The 20,712-nt window shown below is 38.0% G+C and overlaps 1 protein-coding gene across 6 annotated transcripts in view; it reads right to left on the bottom strand.

The window, feature by feature from the left end:
* Positions 1-6,661: 6,661 nt before the first annotated feature.
* Positions 6,662-20,712, bottom strand: part of LOC122562016 (protein NATD1-like) — a 31,200-nt gene continuing 17,149 nt past the window's right edge. For 3 of the 6 annotated variants that reach the window (XR_006315187.1, XR_006315189.1, XR_006315190.1), the window contains 3 exons: positions 13,336-13,454; positions 8,075-8,447; positions 6,662-7,658 (listed from right to left, as the gene is read on the bottom strand). Coding sequence is in view for 1 of the 6 variants with exons in the window: in XM_043714415.1 (XP_043570350.1) it covers positions 8,331-8,447; positions 13,336-13,454 (236 nt within the window). In the remaining 5 variants the exon portion in view is untranslated. The other 3 variants (XR_006315188.1, XR_006315191.1, XM_043714415.1) reach the window with 3 other exon arrangements.

Here is a 20,712-nt window from a genome sequence, read left to right as displayed (position 1 = left end):
CACTAACTAGTAAAGACAAGCATACCAAACACCTTCTTCACTACCCTGACTTCCTACAATTCCACTTTCAAGGATCAATGAACCTGCATGCCAAGGTTTCTTTGTTCAGCAGCACTCCCCAGGACCTTACCCTTAAGTGTATAAGTCTTGCCCCGATTTGCCCTCCCAAAATGTTGCACCTCACATTTATCTAGATTAAACTCAATCTGCCATTCCTTGGACCTTCTTCGCTGTCCAGTACACCATTAGTTTTGGTGTAATCTGCAAATTTACTAACTTTACCTCCTATATTTACATTCAAATCATTTACATAACTGACAAAAAGAAAACAGTGGGCTCAGCACCGATCCTTGCAGCATACTGCTGGTCACAGGCCTCCAGTCTGAAAAGCAACCCTCCACCACCATCTGTCTCCTACTTTCGAGCCAATTTTGTATCCAAATGGCTAGTTCTCCCTGTATTCCATGTGATGTAAGCTTCTTCACCAGTCTACCATGCAGAACCTTGTCAAATGCCTTTTACATCAAAATAAATCTGATTTCTAAAATCTGATTTGGTACTCACGTGAAGTGTGGCAATAAGTTGTTGACAAGCTATTTAGCCTAAAATTTTGGAAAATTGAGGGTGAATTTAGAATTCATTTAGTTATTGTCACATGTATTTTGTTGTTACAGTGTCACTACTCTCCAGTGTCATCTTAAAACACAGAAAATAAACCAAAACACAGGACAAGGCAGAAAGTAAAGCAATGAAGTTTAACTTTACATTCCTTTTATTGTTAAGTGATCTTTTGGAATGGCTATCTCATCCTAGCTCAACCACGGGCCTGGATCCGGGCTCCTACAGCCAATGCTAAGACTGTCACCGGTTTCACGTCCCTTTGCCGCACTGACACTTCTGGAACAGAGTTGTCCCTCTCCTGTGCCATCTTACTTCCACCATCACCGCTGTGCTAGGCTGACCTTGCTGATGCAGCCGCTGCCAATGCTGCTGGGTCCCACACTGGGCCCAAACTCGCCTCAACATATCCATGCGTGAACCACCTCACTGATGCTGCTAGGTCTTGTGCTGGTAGCTACCAAACTCTTCACAAAAAGGTGAGTAAAAAGTTTTTAAAAAGTCACAAAGAAAAGCAAACGAGCTCAGGCTCAGGAGCCCAAACACTGCCTCCTCTGCTGCCATAATTTGTACCATAAATACAATGCTTCAAGTTGTAATTCCATAGCTACAGAGTGAACAGTAGAACACATTTTAGAGCGTTCAAAACATATTTGAATCAGACTAATGTTTAATGATGAAGTTAAAAATCACACAATACCAGGTTATTGTCCAATAGGATTTATTTGGAAGCACTAGCTTTTGGAGCACTGCTCCATCATCAGGTGGTTGTGTTGACTGTTGGACTATAACTTGGTGGACTATAACCTTGTGTTGTGTGAATTTTAACTTTGTACACTCCAGTCCAGCACCTATTCCTCCACATAATATTTAATGAGTTCACTGAAGTGGCTTTGTTGGTAAAACTATACAAAGTTAAAAATCACACAACACCAGGTTATAGTCCAACAAGTATATTTGGAAGCTCTAGCATTCAGAGTGCTGCTCCTTCATAACAGATAGGTGGTTGTGGAGTATAAGATTGTAAGACACAGAATTTATAGCAAAGGTTTACAGTGTAATGTAACTGAAATTATATATTGTAAAAGACCAGGATGGTTTGTTAAGTCTCTCATCTTTTAGAATGACCACGTTGATTTCAGTTCTTTCATATGTAAAAAAGCTTGGTCCAAATAAACCTGCTGGACTGTGACCTGGTGTTGTGTGATTTTTAACATTGTACACCCCAGTCCACCCTCAAATCATTGCAAAATGTGTAAACTGAGCTAAGAAGATTAGGGAGCTGTTAAATTAAATTCCTTAGCTGTGTCAGCTTCAGTGCCTGAATTAAGGAATAACAGCTCAGCATTTTGTTTTCCAGAATCTTTTAAATAGCAAAGCTGTGTTTACATCACATGAGGAGTAGTAATAACTCCCTCTGCTGAACATTAAATCAAACTGCACCAAACTAAATTCTGAAACTACAATCTCTTTATTTGAACAGGGCAGACTTATCACTAAAAGCATAGCTTGCTGGCCACTGGATAGAGTTAATATTTAAGACCTATTTCTGAGGCAAGTTCAAATGGGAATGAAACACAAAACTCAAGGACCAAATTGATTTAGAAAATTTACAATTTCTATTCGTCATGGCAGCTCCATTATCTCATACAAATTTATTGACTGTTGTCAAGCTTTTCCTGTTTCCAAATAAACACCAAACTCCTTTTTAGACATCTCATTTAACATTGCATCAACAGCTTTCTAAGTATATTCCACTTTTTTCATAACCCTCAATGTGGAGAAATTTCTCCTGGGTCTGAATTTAACTGGCTTACCTCCTATCTTAAGATGATGTGCTTAACATTCTGGATTTCCCAGAAAAGGAAAGCATTTTCTGTCTCTACATAATTACATTCAAATTACTGTAATCTCTTCAGCTGCAGGGATGAAAAGGTTCATCCATCGTAATTCAGATCCATCACCCACTGAATACATGGTGAAAGGAGTCTCGCATTCCTGTCAGGTGGGAAATTTGAATATTTTGGTCCAGTGATGAAGAGATGACAGGATAGTGAATGATGTAGGAATCTTGAAGGTGGTGGCGTTTCCACGCATTTGCTGGCTACAATCTTCTCGAAGGTTGAAGTCACAGGTTTGATTTGGAGCATATAGCCCACTTGAGTCTACTCCTTCATTCAAATGCAATTGCGGATGATCTCACACTTAACTCTACTTGTCAAAGATGATTTGATGAATTGCTGCAATCCATTCTGTCGGTAGTACACACTGCAGCCCTGATGCATCAATAGTTCCAACACCAGTACTGCAAACTCATTGGGAGATCAGGAGATGAACCACTTGTCATAGATTATCTCCAACTGCTCCGGTTGTCATGCATTTATGTGGCTGGTTCAGTTAAATATTTGAGTATTTAGCAAATACAAGCTCCAAAGCACCAGCAATAGCCTTCCATTTGCTAAGTTTAAGGTATTTAAACTGCCACTTAGTTTGTAAAGGAAACACTATATCTCTCCACAAATGTATCAGGGGTTTGTACTGAAGCCCCAGAAGTGGACATTTGTAGCACAGGCCAGTGGTCACAGTCTCTAGTTATATAAGACCATAACTAGATAAGGTGGTCTTTTTCCCAGAGTGTGGATGGTAGCTGATGTTGAACTAAGATGGACAAAGTTAAAAATCACACAACACCCAGGTTTATTTCGAAGTATATGCTTTCAGAGCGCTGGTCCTTCATCCACTAGCTGCCTGACAAAGGAACAGCATTCCAAAAGCTAGTGCTTCCAAATAAACCTGTTGGACTATAACCTGGTGTTGTGTGAGTGTTAACCTTTTCCCAGAGGATAGCATATCCATTGACGAAGCTGCCAGCTCATTTAATAGCTGCAATTGAATAAGCAAATGGCTCTGAAAGATCTAATGTTGAAAACTAAATTTAAGCTCAACCAATCTCTTTTTTTTAATATATATTGTCATAGGATGTGGATATTGTTACCTGGTTCAGGATTTTGTCCTTAGAAAAGTGGTGAAAAGCGGTCGTCTTTAATCACTGCAAACCATTTGATGTAAGTACATTGAGGGTGATTCCAGGATTCTGGCCCAGTGACACTGAAGGAATGGTGATATGTTTCCAAGTCAGGATGGTGAGTGGCTTGAAGGGAAACCTGCAGACAGTGGTGTTCCTGTGTATCTGTTATCCTTGTCTGTCTAGATGAGAATACACATGGGTTTGGAAGTTGTTGTCGAAGAAGCCTAATGAATTTCTGCAGTGCATCTCGTCAGCAGTATACACTGCAGCTACTGAGTGCCAGCAGTGGAGGAAATTAATGTGTCAATCAAGTGGTCTGCTTTGTCACATCATATGGACATGTATGGGAAAAGCAAAACAACTTAGGATCTTGTAGATTGACAACCCATAAATTAGTAATGGTCTCCAATGGTCTTAGTAACAAGTCAATTGTGTAATGTACATTAATGTAACTTGTACATGATTGCTATTGTGCAATAAATTATAAATTGTTTAAGATGAGTCTCTTCTTGTTAAGACACACTTTAAACCAAGTAACTGCTGAGACCCAGTTAAGGGGAGGCTGGTGGCAGCAAACTATCCCAACCTTAAACTTGTAATGGTTGGAATCACAGCACACAACAAATGTTATTCACTGAATTTATTTTAAAACAGAGCTGGGTCTATTCTTGGCTGTGACAGAGACTGTTGTAGTGGAGCCAGGTAACGTGTAAGATTAAACAAAGTTACAGTCTCCTGGGTTAGTTTAACCATCCAAGCAAATCAAACAATATTCAGGTTTTCGTTCTCCCCTGGTACAGACATTTCTGGACTACTTTTTATTTGGTGTGTCAGATTTCATGGTTTTTAGGGTGGGTGTGAAATATAGGTTTTGTGATACACCCAAGTTTGGTTTAACTGACATTGTTTGACATTTTTTACTGTTGATCATTGTTCATTGATAGGAGTTCAGGAAAAGATTTTTAAAATTGAGTGATAGTTATCAATGTAATTGTTCTTTAAAGTATTTTATGAAACAGCTAGGAATAACCTACTGACTTTCAGAGAGGCTTTAAGCAGAAGGCATTGGGAACTTTTACTGAAGTGCATCACAGCTACATTGATCCACATGTTAAATCAACAGATGTGAGTTTTAACTGAAACAGGCTGTTGCCTGCTCAGGATGGAAAGAAAAATGCAAGATTGTAAGTGTAAGTGACAAGAGTCACAATAATTGATGGCTATTTGCTGAATAAGCAGCAGTGTAAACAGCTCAAGGTAATCCTTACTGGCATTATCCATCAGGAATGTGTAAATTATATTACCATACACAAGCTAAATGAAATGTCAGCAAAAGGAATTCAGAAGTATTAGTTATAAAAAGAAAATCCACACAATTGTGATCAGGATGGCATAATAACATACAATTACTCTTAGTATCACCCTGAAAAAGCTCACACACGTCAATAACATTTTATTCTAGACCACAGTCGGGTATGTAGATCTGAATCAAAGAGCTCTAATTCTTAAATATTATCTTTATAGGTTACAACTAGGCATGTTAGAATAGCCCCAGTAGAAACCACTGACAAATTGCAACTAACTCATGCAGGATTTTAGCACTTGCAACCAGGAAACTGAAATCAATATTTATTCTGCATTTGCGCGTGGTTACCCGCTTTCAATAGTACTTCAATTAATTCAGTGCACCCATCAGCAGTCATATTTACCTGGAAGCTTTGATTTGGGAGGTGCAGTCAGTATGGTGAGATAATGTTTATACTTCTTAAAAAGGGAGCGGTGTGTTAAAAAAATCAGAAGATAAAGGAAAAGTATTAAAACAGTATACGGGCAGAAACTGTGCTGGGTTTGGGAACTGGTAGAAATCGATTTAAGGTAATAGGCAAAAAATAAGAGGTAGGTTGGGAATGGAATTGGCAGAGTGGGGGAAAGCTGTGTGGAAAGAGGATTAAAACTAAAAAAAGTACAGGTTTTACTGCAAAATGACTTCTTTCTATATTGTATGATTCCATTGTTCTATGAAATTAAGAAAAAAGGAAACTACATATTATTTAAGTCTTTCAAGGCCAAAATAAGCATAATAGGCTGAATTGTCTTCCTTTGTGCTCTAATATTCTATAATTTTATTGTATTTTTAGCCATTGGCATTTGATCTCTCACTGCAACATTGGAAGGTAAAATTGAAAATTTCTCTTTCTTTTGCAGAAATGTTTGGGGTGGAAATTTGACACCCAGTTCCAAAAGAAAAGCTGACATTGTAAAATTAGGCTTTAATCCCATCTGGACAGCTGTCAGCATCTATTATACCCTCACAGGCAGCTGGTAGTTGTACAAGAACAAACTTCTTGACACGTGTCTCAGAGGTAAGTGTCGGGGTGGAGTTGAGAGACAGAGATGGGTAATGACTAGGAGGGTAGATACTCATAGGCAACAAAAGTGAGGTGGGTAAATAATGGTGAAGTTGATATCAGCCATTATCAGATTCATTGGCAAAGCACTCTCAATCGGCTGAACAGCCTACTCCTGCATCTTCTTCCTGGTCTAAAGCCTTACAAACAGCAGGAGGTCTATGTGGCATTTGGAGGGAAGACTTTATGTAATATTACTGATGAATAGCAAAAGTAGAAAAAAAGAGCAAGAAGGAACAGTTCTAATTTAAACAGATAATGAAGTCTTACAATGTCACATCGTAGATCCTCATATCTGACCCAACACTGTTCATGGGAAGTAGGCTAATACTTGCTGTATGGAGAAACGTTTTATGGTTTCAGGTCTTGTATTCAACATTTTTCTCATGCTGAGCACCCAAGACCACAATTTTTGTACCAGAGTGTTTCCTCCCTACAAACCAGAGTTCCATTTTATTCTCAAACTTTCTGGTAATGGAGGATTGCCTATGAGGTCAAGAGGGAAAGTAGCTCATTGAACTGACATAAACCCACTCATGTTGTCCTGTAGAATGTCAGAATTATTGCGATATCAAACCGTGCAGCTTAAGACTATAAACTACAAATCTGGTTTATTAAAAACAAAAGGTTGAGTAGTAGCATGAAATAAAAACAGCAAATTTATTTACACATATACACCTCCTCAGGAAAGCAAAAAATATCAAAACTTTCCAACAGCAAAACTCTCAAACTTGCTTAGTATACATAACATCAGTTCATCTCTACACCAGAGTCTTTAAATATTTCCTTCTCCCTGTTGAACCTGTGGAATTGGCAGTATTGTTGAGATGGATATGGGAATCAAATTGTTTTCCACAACTGAACAAGGTTCATCGAATTAAAGATGCTGTCCTGTTCAATCTTTTTACAAGATGGAAAGAAGGAATTTATTTTTTTTTCTTCAATTTGAGATTTTTTTCAGCAATCCAAATCATAATCTGGATGTACCCCATTTCTTCCATTTGCTGGCAAAATATACTTATCTCACGGAATACTTCATAGATTGGAGACATGATAACTCCACATCTCCATGGGTGGATCTCTATGTCAATAGTATTGTTTAGCATTGGTTAATAGATCTTTCTTGCTAATTCCAACTGGACCCAGCCTGAAGTCTGAATATCCATCAAAATTAAAGCAGATATTGTGCCATTAAATCTAGAAAAACAGAGTACGAAAATGATGGTCAATTCAGTCAATCTGGTCTATTATTTGTTCCTCTTCCTCCATCTCTTCAATCATTAATGGCAAAGCTATTGTTCAACCTGTCCTCACTCTGTAACTTCCTTCATAAATAACTTGCCTAATCACACCTCTCTACACTTTCAAAAGCCTCTTTAAACCTGTCCAACTCAGAGCGCCATCAGTCACCATCCTCCTAGTTCAGCTCAGGTCTAACTCCATTCAAACCACTAAACATTTTGAAACATTTTGATTCATTAAAGGCATTATATAAATGTAAATACCTAGTTCAGGTAAGTCAAAACAAGAACAAACAATATTTCAAGTAAAATAATGAGGATGTTGGAAATCTAAAATAAAAAACTCAGCATGTACAGCAGCATCTGTGAAAAGAGAAACAGTGAATATTTCAGGTCCATGACCTTTCATTAAAATACACTGTAAAAATCATTCATAATTAAGGCATTTAAGTTAACTAATTCAAGGAAGCACATAACATACAAGGTATAAAGAAGGGTAATTTGTTTAAAATACAATAAGTCTTTGAATTAGTTACAATCTAAAATAAATTTCAGCCAGAGGAAACAAGTAACGAGGAAAATAAACACTGTGGAACCTTTCAACTACTTAAAATGTATTAAGGGATTTAATTATTTCCAGGTCCTAATTGTATTGCACATGGGGCTTTATTGTTTGGGTGTCCTATGTTTAGTGACCTTAAAATTTTAACTTCTCTGATATTACTTTTACTGGAATAATACATTACATTCAATAAACAGAACAGAAATGATGCACTCACCTCAATAAAACTCTATTCTGGTCTTTAGGCTCTGTAGGAAGCTTCTCAAATTATCAGAGCAACTCGATACATCAGCTATTTAGTGCATAAATATATATTATATGTTCAGATCTGTAAATGATAATTCAGTTAATGTGGTACCAAAATAATTGATAAACAATAAAATGGTGGGTTTTTTGTGCTTTTCCTTTTATACAATGCAAGGTCGGAGACCTTTGTTCAAAACCAACGTTAAGAGGACCAACAATTTGCTCTGTCAGTTCACTATTCGTCCCGTGTACTTGGGAAGTGGATTATCATCCAGGTATTTCTTTACAAACCAGCAGCTGGTGCGTACCTTGAGATCCTCCTCCACTACAAAATTCATGGCAGCCTGTGAACAAGTCCAATTTAATAAAAAATATTAAAAGATGGGCGATGTTAGGAAATAAATATTTATGTTTCTATGCACCATATACAGTATCAAGATGTTCCAAAATGTTTTATAGCCAATCAACTACCCTTTTAATATAATTCCTATCAAAATATAGGAAATAGAGCATCCTAATTTATTAATAGCAAGATGTCACAAATAAAAATGTTCAAATAATGTTTTAGTGATATTAATTTAAGAATAAATATTGGCCAAGACTTCATGGAGAGCAGTTCCTTCTTCAAAATTGAGTTACAGGATAATTTATCTACTTGAGAGGACTGAAAAGATCTTAGTCTTATATCTCTAAACACACCAGTTTCTAAGGTCTACGGGAAAAGTAGGGGTAAGAGGAGAGAAGTAACATGCATGATGAAGGATGAAATCACAGATTTCATAATGGGTAGTAAGCAGATACTGGAAATATTATGGTAACGGGCATTTAAGATTGCAGTAGAAGATGCCTATAGATTACGGGTAGCAGCTGTGAAATAATGAATTGCAAAAACGTAGAGATTACATCTTGTAACAAATGAAGAGCAGCTTTAATAGGGGAATATAATTTTCAAATTGATTGAAATAAGCAAACTAACATATGCAGAAATGTTAATAAATTTCTAGGGTCACCCAGAATAAGTTTATACAATATTGGTCCAGATCTTTCAGCTAGTCAGAGACCAAATCTGCTCTTTAAGGACCCTTCAAAGGTCCCGACGCAATGACAACATGGGAATTCCAGGAAGTTTAAATTTCTGACGGGCAATTACTCAGCATGTGGAACTCTTAAAAAAAAAATCTGAGTTACTTAGCATTTACTGAGAAACTAGATTCATAAAAAACCAGTTCTAACTTCCAGATAAATAACCTCACATTCCCTCAAGTCCCCAATAAGATACAACTCCCCCATCCCAACCCTTTGATCCATCCCCAAAAATCCAAAGCCCGCCAGACTTTCAACCCCTACTCCCGACACATTCTGGCCCTCTGACCATAACCACACCCAACCTTTGAAACTGCAGCATTCTCCAACTAACCTCCCCAGTCAGACCTGACCTCACTACCAACCATCGTGTTATCCTAGCTACCCTATGCGACCTTACCCACCCTAATGTCTTAACAATGTACCAGTGCTGCCACCTTTCTTATTTTATTATCCTACCCAGCCTGATTCTATATCCAAAAATTAAAGACTCAAAGATTATTACACTGCCTTTGTTATAGGTTCCTATTATTCATTACCTGATACTTTGCCAGTATAACAGTATCATTACTATTAGGGGACAATAAATCACACCTACCAATGTTTTCTGACCCTTACTATTCTTAATTTTGATCCATTTTGATTTAGGTCTTAACAGAAGAAACTTTGCAGTAATAAAGAAAATAATGGTGAAAAACAGTGACAACCCCAAAGTCAGATAATTACGATCTCAGGATGGTAAAGGGTACTGGTGTCAACATTTCAGATTCCTTAACTGTAAATCTTCCAGAATTCTCATGCTCCTAATCCATTGCCCCAGTGCACATTATCCACTATGTAGGAAAGGTAGAAGAGAAACCCAGAATTATAGATCATTGCTAAACGGAAACAATAAATTGAAATGTTTCATCTTGCACTCATTAAACTTAGGGCCCTATTCTCAAGGCTGCCAGTAAGAAGTCCAGCCAATGGGTTCTTAACTACCATCTACTGAAAAGCCTACGTTCATTGGTCAATATCAGAATTCCTACAGTCCAATGCTACAAGATATATCTTACTGGCAACCTCATGAACAGGGCCTCAGCCACCTATACATCATGGAAGTTTGATGATGAGATAATGCACAGCAAAACAATCAACCATAATAACAATTATGTTGATCAAATTATCTCTTTTTTATCACAAACTCATAAGAGAGCCTATGTCCATCACTTTTGCCCCTGAGCGATACCCAGTCTCCTTTAGATTATGCTGAAAGGTTTCAAAAATTTGAACAGCACGCAAAGCTAGCTGTCTCGTACTGCTATCACACAGTAAACATACGCATGCTTTTCTGTCTCATACTGCTACTACGCAGTAAAACTATGCATGGTTTTCTCCACTAAGAGAATGATGCCATTAAGCCAATTTGATACTTTACGACACAAATAAGAAATATATTAGTTTCAGTGCCGGTGTGATGCCAGGTACACAGGCAATACATCCCAATGACTGCTGGACAATATCAAACAACACGTCCCATTGACCATCCAAAGTGGTCAGCATTCCGATTGCACTCAAACAGCCCATGAATGCAAGCCTCAAAAATATATCCACCATTGGATATCATTCTACGCTTGGAAACCATTTATTTAATTAGACTATGGTTAGCGTTACAGTGTAAATCAATTTAAGATTAGCAGTCGAGTTGTCAGTTTGATTCATTTGCACATGCTCGAAACTACATATATAAATGCACAACACCCAGGTTTTATGTACACAAAATGTATCTGTACAGCACAAACACTGCATTTTTTTCTTGGAGACAGTCAATCTCAGCTCTATCCACAGAGCAACAACCTGACCAATCAGAATCTATCTGCCTGGTCTGAGAGTTAAGATTAGGCAAAAGTACTCTTTGCTGCCTTCTCCCCAGTCCCACGCCCACCCCACCCACCCCCCATTTATCTCTCCACCCTGGAGGCTCCCTGCCTCCATTCCTCATGAAGGGCTTTTGTCCGAAATGTCGATTTTCCTGCTCCTTGGATGCTGCCTGCCCTGCTGTGCTTTTCCAGCAGCACTCTAATCTAGACTCTGAGAGTTAAGATTGCTAGTTAACTGTTCTCAGCACCAAAGATAGCCCATCTAATCAGCACCTTCACCTCGTGACATAAAATCATGTCCCTTTTATCAAGTTTGATTCTTATGTCCTAGTTGTATTGAGTGTAAGATGAAAAGCTTCAAATTTTGTCCTTTTTTGAGAATATTTAAATTCTGTGCCACCAAGACCAGTTACCCTAACATTAATTGTTTATATAGTTAGGGTTTACAAATTAAGGATAGAGTAACTGAACACCATTAAAGTTTTTAACTGATCAGAAAGATGGCATGCATGGATTTGTAAATGAAAAGACAAGCCAGATTTAATTTTTTTCAAATGGTGATTTAAAAAGTGTAAAAGGGAATGCCTGCTGACATTACTTATATGGACTTTCATGTGGCATTTCATAAAGGCTTTCATGAGAAATTGTTAGATAAACTTAAAGCCCACAAAATGGAAGGGAAATTATTGGCATGGTGAAGGAGTTTGCTCAGCATTAAGGATGTGGAGGTGCCAGTGTTGGACTGGGGTGGACAAAGTGAGAAGTCACACAACACCAGGTTATAGTCCAACAGGCTTATTTGGAATCACAAGCTTTTGAAACACTGCTCCTTCATCAGGTGAAGTGTCAGACAAAGGAGCAGCACTCAAAGTTGTTATTTCAAATAAACCTGTTGGACTATAACCTGGTTTGTGTGACTTCTCACTTTGAGTTTTAAGGAAACAAAGCATAGGAATAATGAGCAGACACTTGAAGTGGCAGTGATGACTCAAGAATCTGTGTTGAAACATCAACTATTCACTTTATTTATTAACAAGGTAGAAGATGGGATAGAAAGTCACATATCAACATTTGCAGATGAAACAAAGATAGATGGCAACGTAAGCAGCATAGATGAAAGCACGAAATTACAAAGAGATATTGTTCAATTAAGTAAATGAGCAAAACTGTGATAATTGAATTTTAACGTGGAATTGAAGGTGACATTATCTTCTTTGGATCTAAAATTAGAACAGGGTACTTTTTAAATGCTGTAAAGCTAGAGAGAATGGAGATCCAAATAAATTTGTGGGATTCAGGTATATTAACCATTACAATGTCATGAACAGGTACAGAAAATATTTCAAAACATGAATAGAATGCAGAATCATTGGCCTTCGAATCTGGAGGAATTGATAACATTGGGCTAGAAATCATGCTACTGCTGTATAAAGAAAAAGATGTGCAAAGTAAGTTTACAAATTTATACCTGGATACTAAATGTGAAATTACAACAGGAATTTAAATAAACAAGGGTGGTATCGTTGGAATTTAGAAGGTTAAGGGGAAATGATCAAAGTTTACAAGAGATTTGGGGGAAGAAACTAGGTAAAGGGAAACAACTTTTATAGGTGGGGAGGTTTTTTCACTCATGGGATGTTAGTGTCGCCGGCTAGGCCAGAGTTTATTGCCCATTACTAACTACCTTTGAAAAAGTGTTAGGGAGCTACTGGCCTTAGGATGTAGGTACATCTACAATTGCTGTTAGAAAGAGAGTCCCAGAGACAACGAAGGGAAGTCTAGGACTGAGAGGCACAGTCTAAAAGCCAAAAGCCAGACCTTTCAAGCCAGAAATTAGGAAAAACTTCTCTTTATAAAGGGTGGGAAGAATGTGGATCTTTTTCCACAAATAGCAATTGATGCTAGATAAATGGTAAATTTAAAACCAAGTCATAGATTTTTGTTATTCACAGATATGAGGAGATAGGAGACTAAGGTTGGTTTATGGAGTTTGGTCTCAGATCAGCAATAATCTAACTAAAAGACACCATACACAGAACTACATTGTTTATTCCTGGTCCTATGCTCATTTTTAAAATGGCACTTCCAACAACACAACACTCCTGCAGGAACTGGTCTGCTTAAGTCTCTGGATGGGACTTGAACTCTTCTTATTCAGAGCTGAAAGTGCTCCCACTAGGCCATAGCTGACCCAAAATTTTGGCTCCTCATCTTTGATCACACCAAATATGTAAATTATTGCATATTTTCTTTAAAATTCAAAGCATACTATGGAAACATTCAATACCTGTGCCAGTCGCACGCCAATTCCTTGTCCCCTAAACTTAACAGGCACCTGAGTGGAGTATAGATCAACCATTTTCTTTCCAATGTACTTGTATCGCAAAACAGCTTCATCTCTCGAATCTGTTAATACACAACTGGTATCATTCAATTATAAGATCTTTCTGGACAATGACAACTATATGTAAAATATTATCCAGAGTCTCCATGCATAACTGTCACAAATGTTGTTATAACATAAACTTAATTGGCAAATGCTTAAAATAAAATAATATGTCCGAAGTGTACAGCCAGATTTGTGTCAATTTGCATTAAAAATAGACTTTAGATTTCGATTCCCTACAGTGTGGAAACAGGCCCTTCGGCCCAACAAGTCCACACTGACCCTCCAAAGAGTAACCCACCCAGACCCATTTCCCTCTGATTAATGCACCTAACACTATGGGCAATTTAGAATGACCAATTCACCTGACCTGCACATCTTTGGATTGTGGGCACCTGGAGGAAACCCACGTGGGCACAGGGAGAATGTGCAAACTCCAACAGACAGTCGCACAAGGCGGAATTAAACCTGGGTCCCTGGTGCTGTGAGGCAGCAGTGCTAACCACTGAGCCACCATCTTTGCACCCACCACACACTTTTACAGTTTTTTCTTAACTAGTCACCATTGTGCTGTGGCAAATTGAATTCTGAATAGTTAACCTACTGCTGGAGCTCTGTATCTGAATCCACCTGATGGCAATAGGGAACTAAACTTCCTTCCATTAATTTTAAACAAGAACTTGAATCTCTCGATGTCTTTTCTTTGTAGTAGCCCTCAGAAGTATTCAGCAGTACTTTTGTGTACAGTGGTTATAAAACTATGCAACATAATTTTACAAGCAATCTTTTTTAACCAATTTGCAGTGAATTTCTTGATTATACAATGACAGACCAGAAAATACAGAAGCAGTCCAGTTAGCTACTGTACCTGTGTCAACTCTTTGCGCTACCAATTAGACCCATTGCTCCACTCTTTCTCCACAGAATAAAAAAACCTAACCAGGAAAAGGCTAATTTCAGCAAACTGAAGAGGAATCTAGCCAGGTAAATTAGAGTCAAAGACTGGCAGGTAGAAATGCAATGCTCAAACAGGAGGCCTATAAAGAGATGGTTCAGTATAGTCTCAACATCTTCCCTCCAAAGAGAAAAAACTAAGAGCAAACAAAACCTGAGTTCCCGGGATGTCAAAGGACTGAAAGACTAAGATAAAGTAGAAAAAGGGTCATATAACAGATGTCAGCTTGATAATATAAAAGGAGAACCTGGCCGCATACCAAAACAAGGGCAAAGAAACAATACATGAACAGAATAAAGGCAAACATAAAACAGATACCAAAGGCCTTCTCCAGTTACAATGACAATAAAATGTCAGAACATTTCATTTGCATTTGAAAAAGAGTGGACATATTAAGGATAGGATGGCTTTATGTGGGAGAGGTCTTGTCTCACAAATTTGATTGAGTTTTTTGAGAAGTGACAAAGATGATTGATAGTAGGGCAGTTGGTGTAGTCTATGTGGACCTTACTAAAGCATTTGATACGGTCCCTCATGTAAGTTGGTCCAGAAGATTAAGTCACATGGGAACCACAGTGAGTTGGTCAATGTATACAAAATCGGCTTGATCACGGAAGACAGAGGATAGTTTGGAGAGGTGTTTTTCTAAACGGAGATCTGTGACCAGCACTGTTCCGCAAGGATCAGTACAGAGAAGTCTATCATTTGTCACATAAATAAGTGATTTGGATGAAAATGTGGATTGTCTGATTAGTAAGTTTGCAGATGACACAAAAATTGGTGAAGTTGTAGATAGTGAGTAAGATGGTTAAAGTTATAGCAGGAGATAGATCAATTGAAAATTTGAGCGGGGAAATAGCATACAGAGTATAATCCAGACAATCTGGTAAAGCAGATACGATATCAGCATTTAAGAGGTGATACATTTTGGGGGTCAAATATGGAAGGGAAGTAAACAGTGAATGGCAGAAACCTTGAGTATTGATGTACAGTGTGCCTTGGATTGCAAGTCCGCAGTCTCCTGAGAGTGGCAACATGAGTGGATAAGATAGTAAGGAGGCATATGATATGCTTGTCCTTTTCGGTCAAGGCATGAGAGTATAAAAGTTGGTGTGTCACGTTGCAGCTCTCTAAAATTTTAGTTCGGCCAATTTTGGAGAATTGTGTGCATTTCTGGTCGCCACACTAACAGAAGGGTGTGGAGACTTGAGAAGGTGAAAAAGAGCTTTCCTAGGGTGTTACCTGGATTAGAGTGTATTAATTATAAGGAGAGATTGGACATAATTGGATTGTTTTCACCAGAGTATTTGAGGCTGAGAAGCGAAATGACAGAAGTATATAAAATTATGAGAGGCATGGATAGGGTGAGTAGTTGGAGCCTTTTTCCCAGGGTAGAAATATCAAATACCAGGGGACATAGGTTTAAGGTGAGAGGGGGAATGTTTAAAGGAGATGTGTGAGGCAAGTTTTTTTTTAAACACAGAAGGTAGTAGGTGCCTGAAATGTGCTCAGTCAAAAAGTGTGGTGTTGGAAAAGCACAGCCGGTTAGGAGCAGGAGTGTCGGCGTTTCAAGCATAAGCTCTTCATCAGGAACTGCCAGGGGAGGTGGTAAAGCAGATACAATAGCAACATTTAAGAGACATTTATACAGACATGTGGACAGGCAAGGATTAGAGGGATACAGACTACGTGCAGGCTGATGGGATTAGTCTAGAATGGCATCATGGTCAGTGCAGACATGGTGGCCGAAGGGCCTGTTCCAGTGCTGTACTGTTCTACATCCTACTGGAGACAATTAAGGACCAAGGCAGAGATCTACTCAAGGAACTATAAGGCATGGTTGAATTATTAAATGAGTATTTAACAAGAAAGAGGACTTTGTCGAAGCCAAGATAAATGAAAAGTTTGTCAACCTGGTGGATAAAATAAATAAGGTGGAGGAACTGGGCAGGCTGAGAGTACAGTAATTCCTCAATTAACCTCGATTCGATCAAAGTTGTTTTGTAATAATCTCATTAATACATTAAGAAAAATAGATCCTTTTAATGTCATGGCATTTGCTATTACATAGTTCGCCAATGGGGTCATAGAAAACTACTTTGGATAAATGAACTGCTTTTGACATATGAATATAGAGGCCTATTTTAACTTAGTTTGAAGTATATTCTCAATAACAATATATTTTGATTCAGTCGCTTGTCAATGCGAGTCAAATATACCCAATTATTGATGGTAGTGAGTCTGGTGGTTTAAAAGAATGCAAGAAAACTTTAGACTTTAAATTAGAGGCTAAAAGGTATTTTGATGCTGGAGCAGCTACTATCAGGAGAACCCTTGAAGTGCCTCCTACCACAATAAGAACAATCCATTGTAATGTTGACAAAATCAAAGGAAGTCCACCAAGTGTGACAATGTTTACATGCTATCAATACATGTCAAATGAGCAGTAACATTATGTTAAAAAGAAGTCTGGCTGAAAGACTAAAATCAATACAATATATTTCTCCTAATGTGATAGGCATGTAAAGTGAAAGCTAAAAGGTTGTCTCACCACTGAAACAATGATCAGGCTGAAAATTCACAGTTGGCAAGTTCTACTGCTCATCATGGTTGTTTCTAACACTTTAAGAGAACACACCAAGCCAGACAGCATCAGGATATGGAGAAGTCGACATGTTGGGTATTACCCTTCTTCAGGACTGCCAACATTTTAAGAGGCATTGTTTTTGCAAGTCATTAAGATGAATAGTAAAGTGGTTAGTTTGGTTGTAAATCAACTGAAAAATTCACTTCCTGAAATAAAATTGAGAAAAGTGGCTCCCCACTGAAACAAACATTTGACGTTGATGGGACAGGAGTTTATTAGAAGTCAGAATTTCAGTGAGACCCTTTGGCCCCAAATGTCCATATGAGTTATCAAGTACCTACCTACTCTAGTTACATTTTCCAACACTTAGCCTGTAGTCTTGTATGCTATGGTGCTTCCAGTAATCATCTCAATACTTAAATATTGTGATTTACCTCTGGGTGAAAACAATTCTTCCTTAAATTCATTCTAAACCTCCTGCTCTGCATCTTTATTCTATGCCCAGTGATTACTAATCCCTCTAGTAAGAGTAAAAGTTTCTATGTAATTTGCCTATGATTCTCAGATGCCAAGTGTATGTCACAAACAATACTTTTCCACCGAGTTTACATCCAAAGAAACACAATTTTTCTGCTTGGTGGGAAACTGCAAAATAGTTCAAATTTAAGTCCTTTGTGGTGTACCACTCTGAGTCTTTAAAGGATTACTCAAGAAGAACATCTGAGCGTAATTTGGCTATGAAATAAGAAAAACTGAATGAATGGGACAATTTTTCAAGAATGCTTTTCCTTAAATGCCATACCTACTTGGGGATGAATATTATGCCAAAGAAAATATTGACTTCAACAATCTTCAGTAATGCCCCAGGCCACCTTGTTAAATTTGATAATTTATCAGAAAATGTAAAGATCATTTTCTTGTTCTCTCTAATAAAATTTCATTGTTATATCCCATGGATTGGGGCTTTAGCAATTTTCAAGCCTTATAATTTGCATCATACCTTCTCCCAATTCAAGGAGAGAAATGGCAAAAATAAGTAAACAAATCAGGGAATTTGTAAATACAATATCTCAAGAACTGACACTATGGCTGGTTCAAAGGACACAGTTGCATTGGCATACATGAATGTGTCAATGGCTTGGTGTGTTCTCGAAAACAAATCCAATTGGGAGGCCACCTCTCAGAAGGATGCACCCATGCTGACAATTTGGGAGGGCTTCAAACATGTATCAGGTTTTATTTCAGATTGGTTAAATTGATGCTTGAAGTAGTATAAAGATAAAGATTCATAACTCGCACAAATCCTATGCTTCACCCATCCCCCACATATTTTGTCACATAGCACTGGCTTCAGCCTTGGTCATTCACAGCTCCTAATCTCCCTATAATCCCTCCATGCACTGTCATTATCAAGTCTTTATTGCTACCTTTGCTTCTGGAGCCATGACTCACCTTCTCTCAGCCTAGTATAAATATCTCCCTAATTTCTCCCTTTTTTTAGCTTTGACAAAGGGTCAGTTAGACTCAAAATGTCAGCTCTTTTTTCTCTTTACAGATGCTGCCAGACCTGCTGAGATTTTCCAGCATTTTCTCTTTTGGTTTCATAACTGGCACATTAGCCAAAGGAATTAAATATCTAGATATTGATTTGATATGAGAAGTACAATATTCAAAACAATCGACAATTATGAAGTATCTTTTGTCCAACTTGGGTGTAGTAATTGTATCTTGCAGTCTCAACAAAGTACATAAGCAGTTTAAAATCAACAGCAGTTCAGCTTCTTATCCCAAGGCTAGATTGTGGAAACTTTCAAATCAAAATAATACTGTGATTGCTTCAGTCTGAATGTCAGAATGTCACTGACTGCTTTTCCTTTAAAGTTATATAGTCAGATATTCAACATCCAAAGTCTAAGTAACTCCCAAGATAGAAAAGTTAAGCTTCTCTCTTTAAATCACACAATCAACTAGGCGATTTTTGGAAGCTAGAATATGTCAATTTGAAACACTGAAACACAGAAAAATCTGAGAGATATTTTTAAGAGGTTTAGGCACAGATAGATTTTGACAGCTACAAGGATTTAAAGGAGAAAGAAACTTTGTGTGCATTTCACAGAACATGAGCATTACTGGCATTCGTCAGCATTTAGAAGGTCAGTATTTGTTGCACATCCCTAAATGCTCTTGAATACACTGGGTAAGGATGACAAATTTCCTTTCCTAAAGTTTGTGAAATACATAGGGTTCTACAAAAATAAATTATTTTATATCACCATTACTGTCTTTAAATTCCAGGTACATTCATTGAATTTAAATTCAATCAGCTGTTGTAGGCGACCCTAGAGCATTGGCCTGAGTGAATAAACTATTAGTCCAATAACATTACCACGACACCACCATCTCCCCTGACTGCTGTGATCTTTTTCAGAGTTAAGTAATATATATTTTTGTAAATATGCAGTCACTCTGATGAGCAGTTGTTGAACTGAAGCATTGGGCTGAATTTTATCATCTTGCCCAGAGATAGGCTGAGAGAGCATGAGCTTGTAAAATGGTAATGGAAGGCTTCAGGAGGGTAGCCCAACATCTTCCTGCCATCAGGGTCATCCCCAGAAGTGGGTGCCAGCATGAGACAGTTAGCCAATTAATTTAAAAGTGGCCAATTAGTGGGGACTTTAACCCCTCCCTCCCCCATTGCTGACATTTTACTAATATTGGGACAAGTCCCCATCACATAGAGATACTACTGGATTGTGAGGAAGTTTCCTAATGGCTTCCAGAGTGAAGGGTAGTTGCTCAGTTTCTGCTTGCTTCATGATACCTGAAGGAGTCTCTGAGTGGCAATAGCCATCGTTGGTAGGTTCATCGTTTTGATCAGAAGTGTGACACTACACTAAAAATAGCATTTTGCACCTAACAAGGCCAATTCATCATGAAAAGCCCCTGCTTTTCTCTTGGTGGGGAGTCTTTCTAGACATATAAATTCTAGTCATTATTTCTGTACCTCTCTTCATAGATGTTGCCCAAACTGCTGAGCTTATCCATCATATTCTGCTTTGAGATTTTCTGCATCTGCAGTATTTTGATGCCATCAAATTACTAATTTTAGATACCTTTTGTTAAATAAATATACTTATTAAAGACATACAAGCAAATGTAATTAATTCTCAGATTTATCTGGCACTGACTGTAACTAGCTACCCTGGAAAAGTGGTGATGATGATGGGCTTTTTTTTTGATTTGTTGAAACTTCTGAGGCAAAGTTGCTCAAATAGTGAAATAGTGCAATAAACAGAATGTGATCAGTTCACTTATTGCATATTTTCAATTTTCTTATGTGTGTTTTAATAAATTAAGGTACTCCCAGGCCAGCACATAGCTGTGATTATGACAATAGACAATAGGTGCAGGAGTAGGCCATTCTGCCCTTCGAGCCTGCACCACCATTCAATATGATCATGGCTGATCATCCTCAATCAGTATCCTGTTCCTGCCTTATCTCCATAACCTTTGATTCCACTATCCAACTCTTTCTTAAATGAATCCAGAGACTGGGCCTTCACTGCTCTCTGGGGCAGAGCATTCCACACAGCCACCACTCTCTGGGTGAAGAAGTTTCTCCTTATCTCTATCCTAAATGGTCTACCCCGTATTTTTAAGCTGTGTCCTCTGGTTCAGCACTCACCATCAGAGGAAACATATTTCCTGCCTCCAGAGTATCCAATCCTTTAATAAT

Source organism: Chiloscyllium plagiosum, chromosome 24 (assembly GCF_004010195.1).
Source record: "Chiloscyllium plagiosum isolate BGI_BamShark_2017 chromosome 24, ASM401019v2, whole genome shotgun sequence".
Taxonomy (NCBI): domain Eukaryota; kingdom Metazoa; phylum Chordata; class Chondrichthyes; order Orectolobiformes; family Hemiscylliidae; genus Chiloscyllium; species Chiloscyllium plagiosum.
Note: the sequence above shows the minus strand (reverse complement) of the source record. Positions and strands in the feature narration are given on the sequence as shown.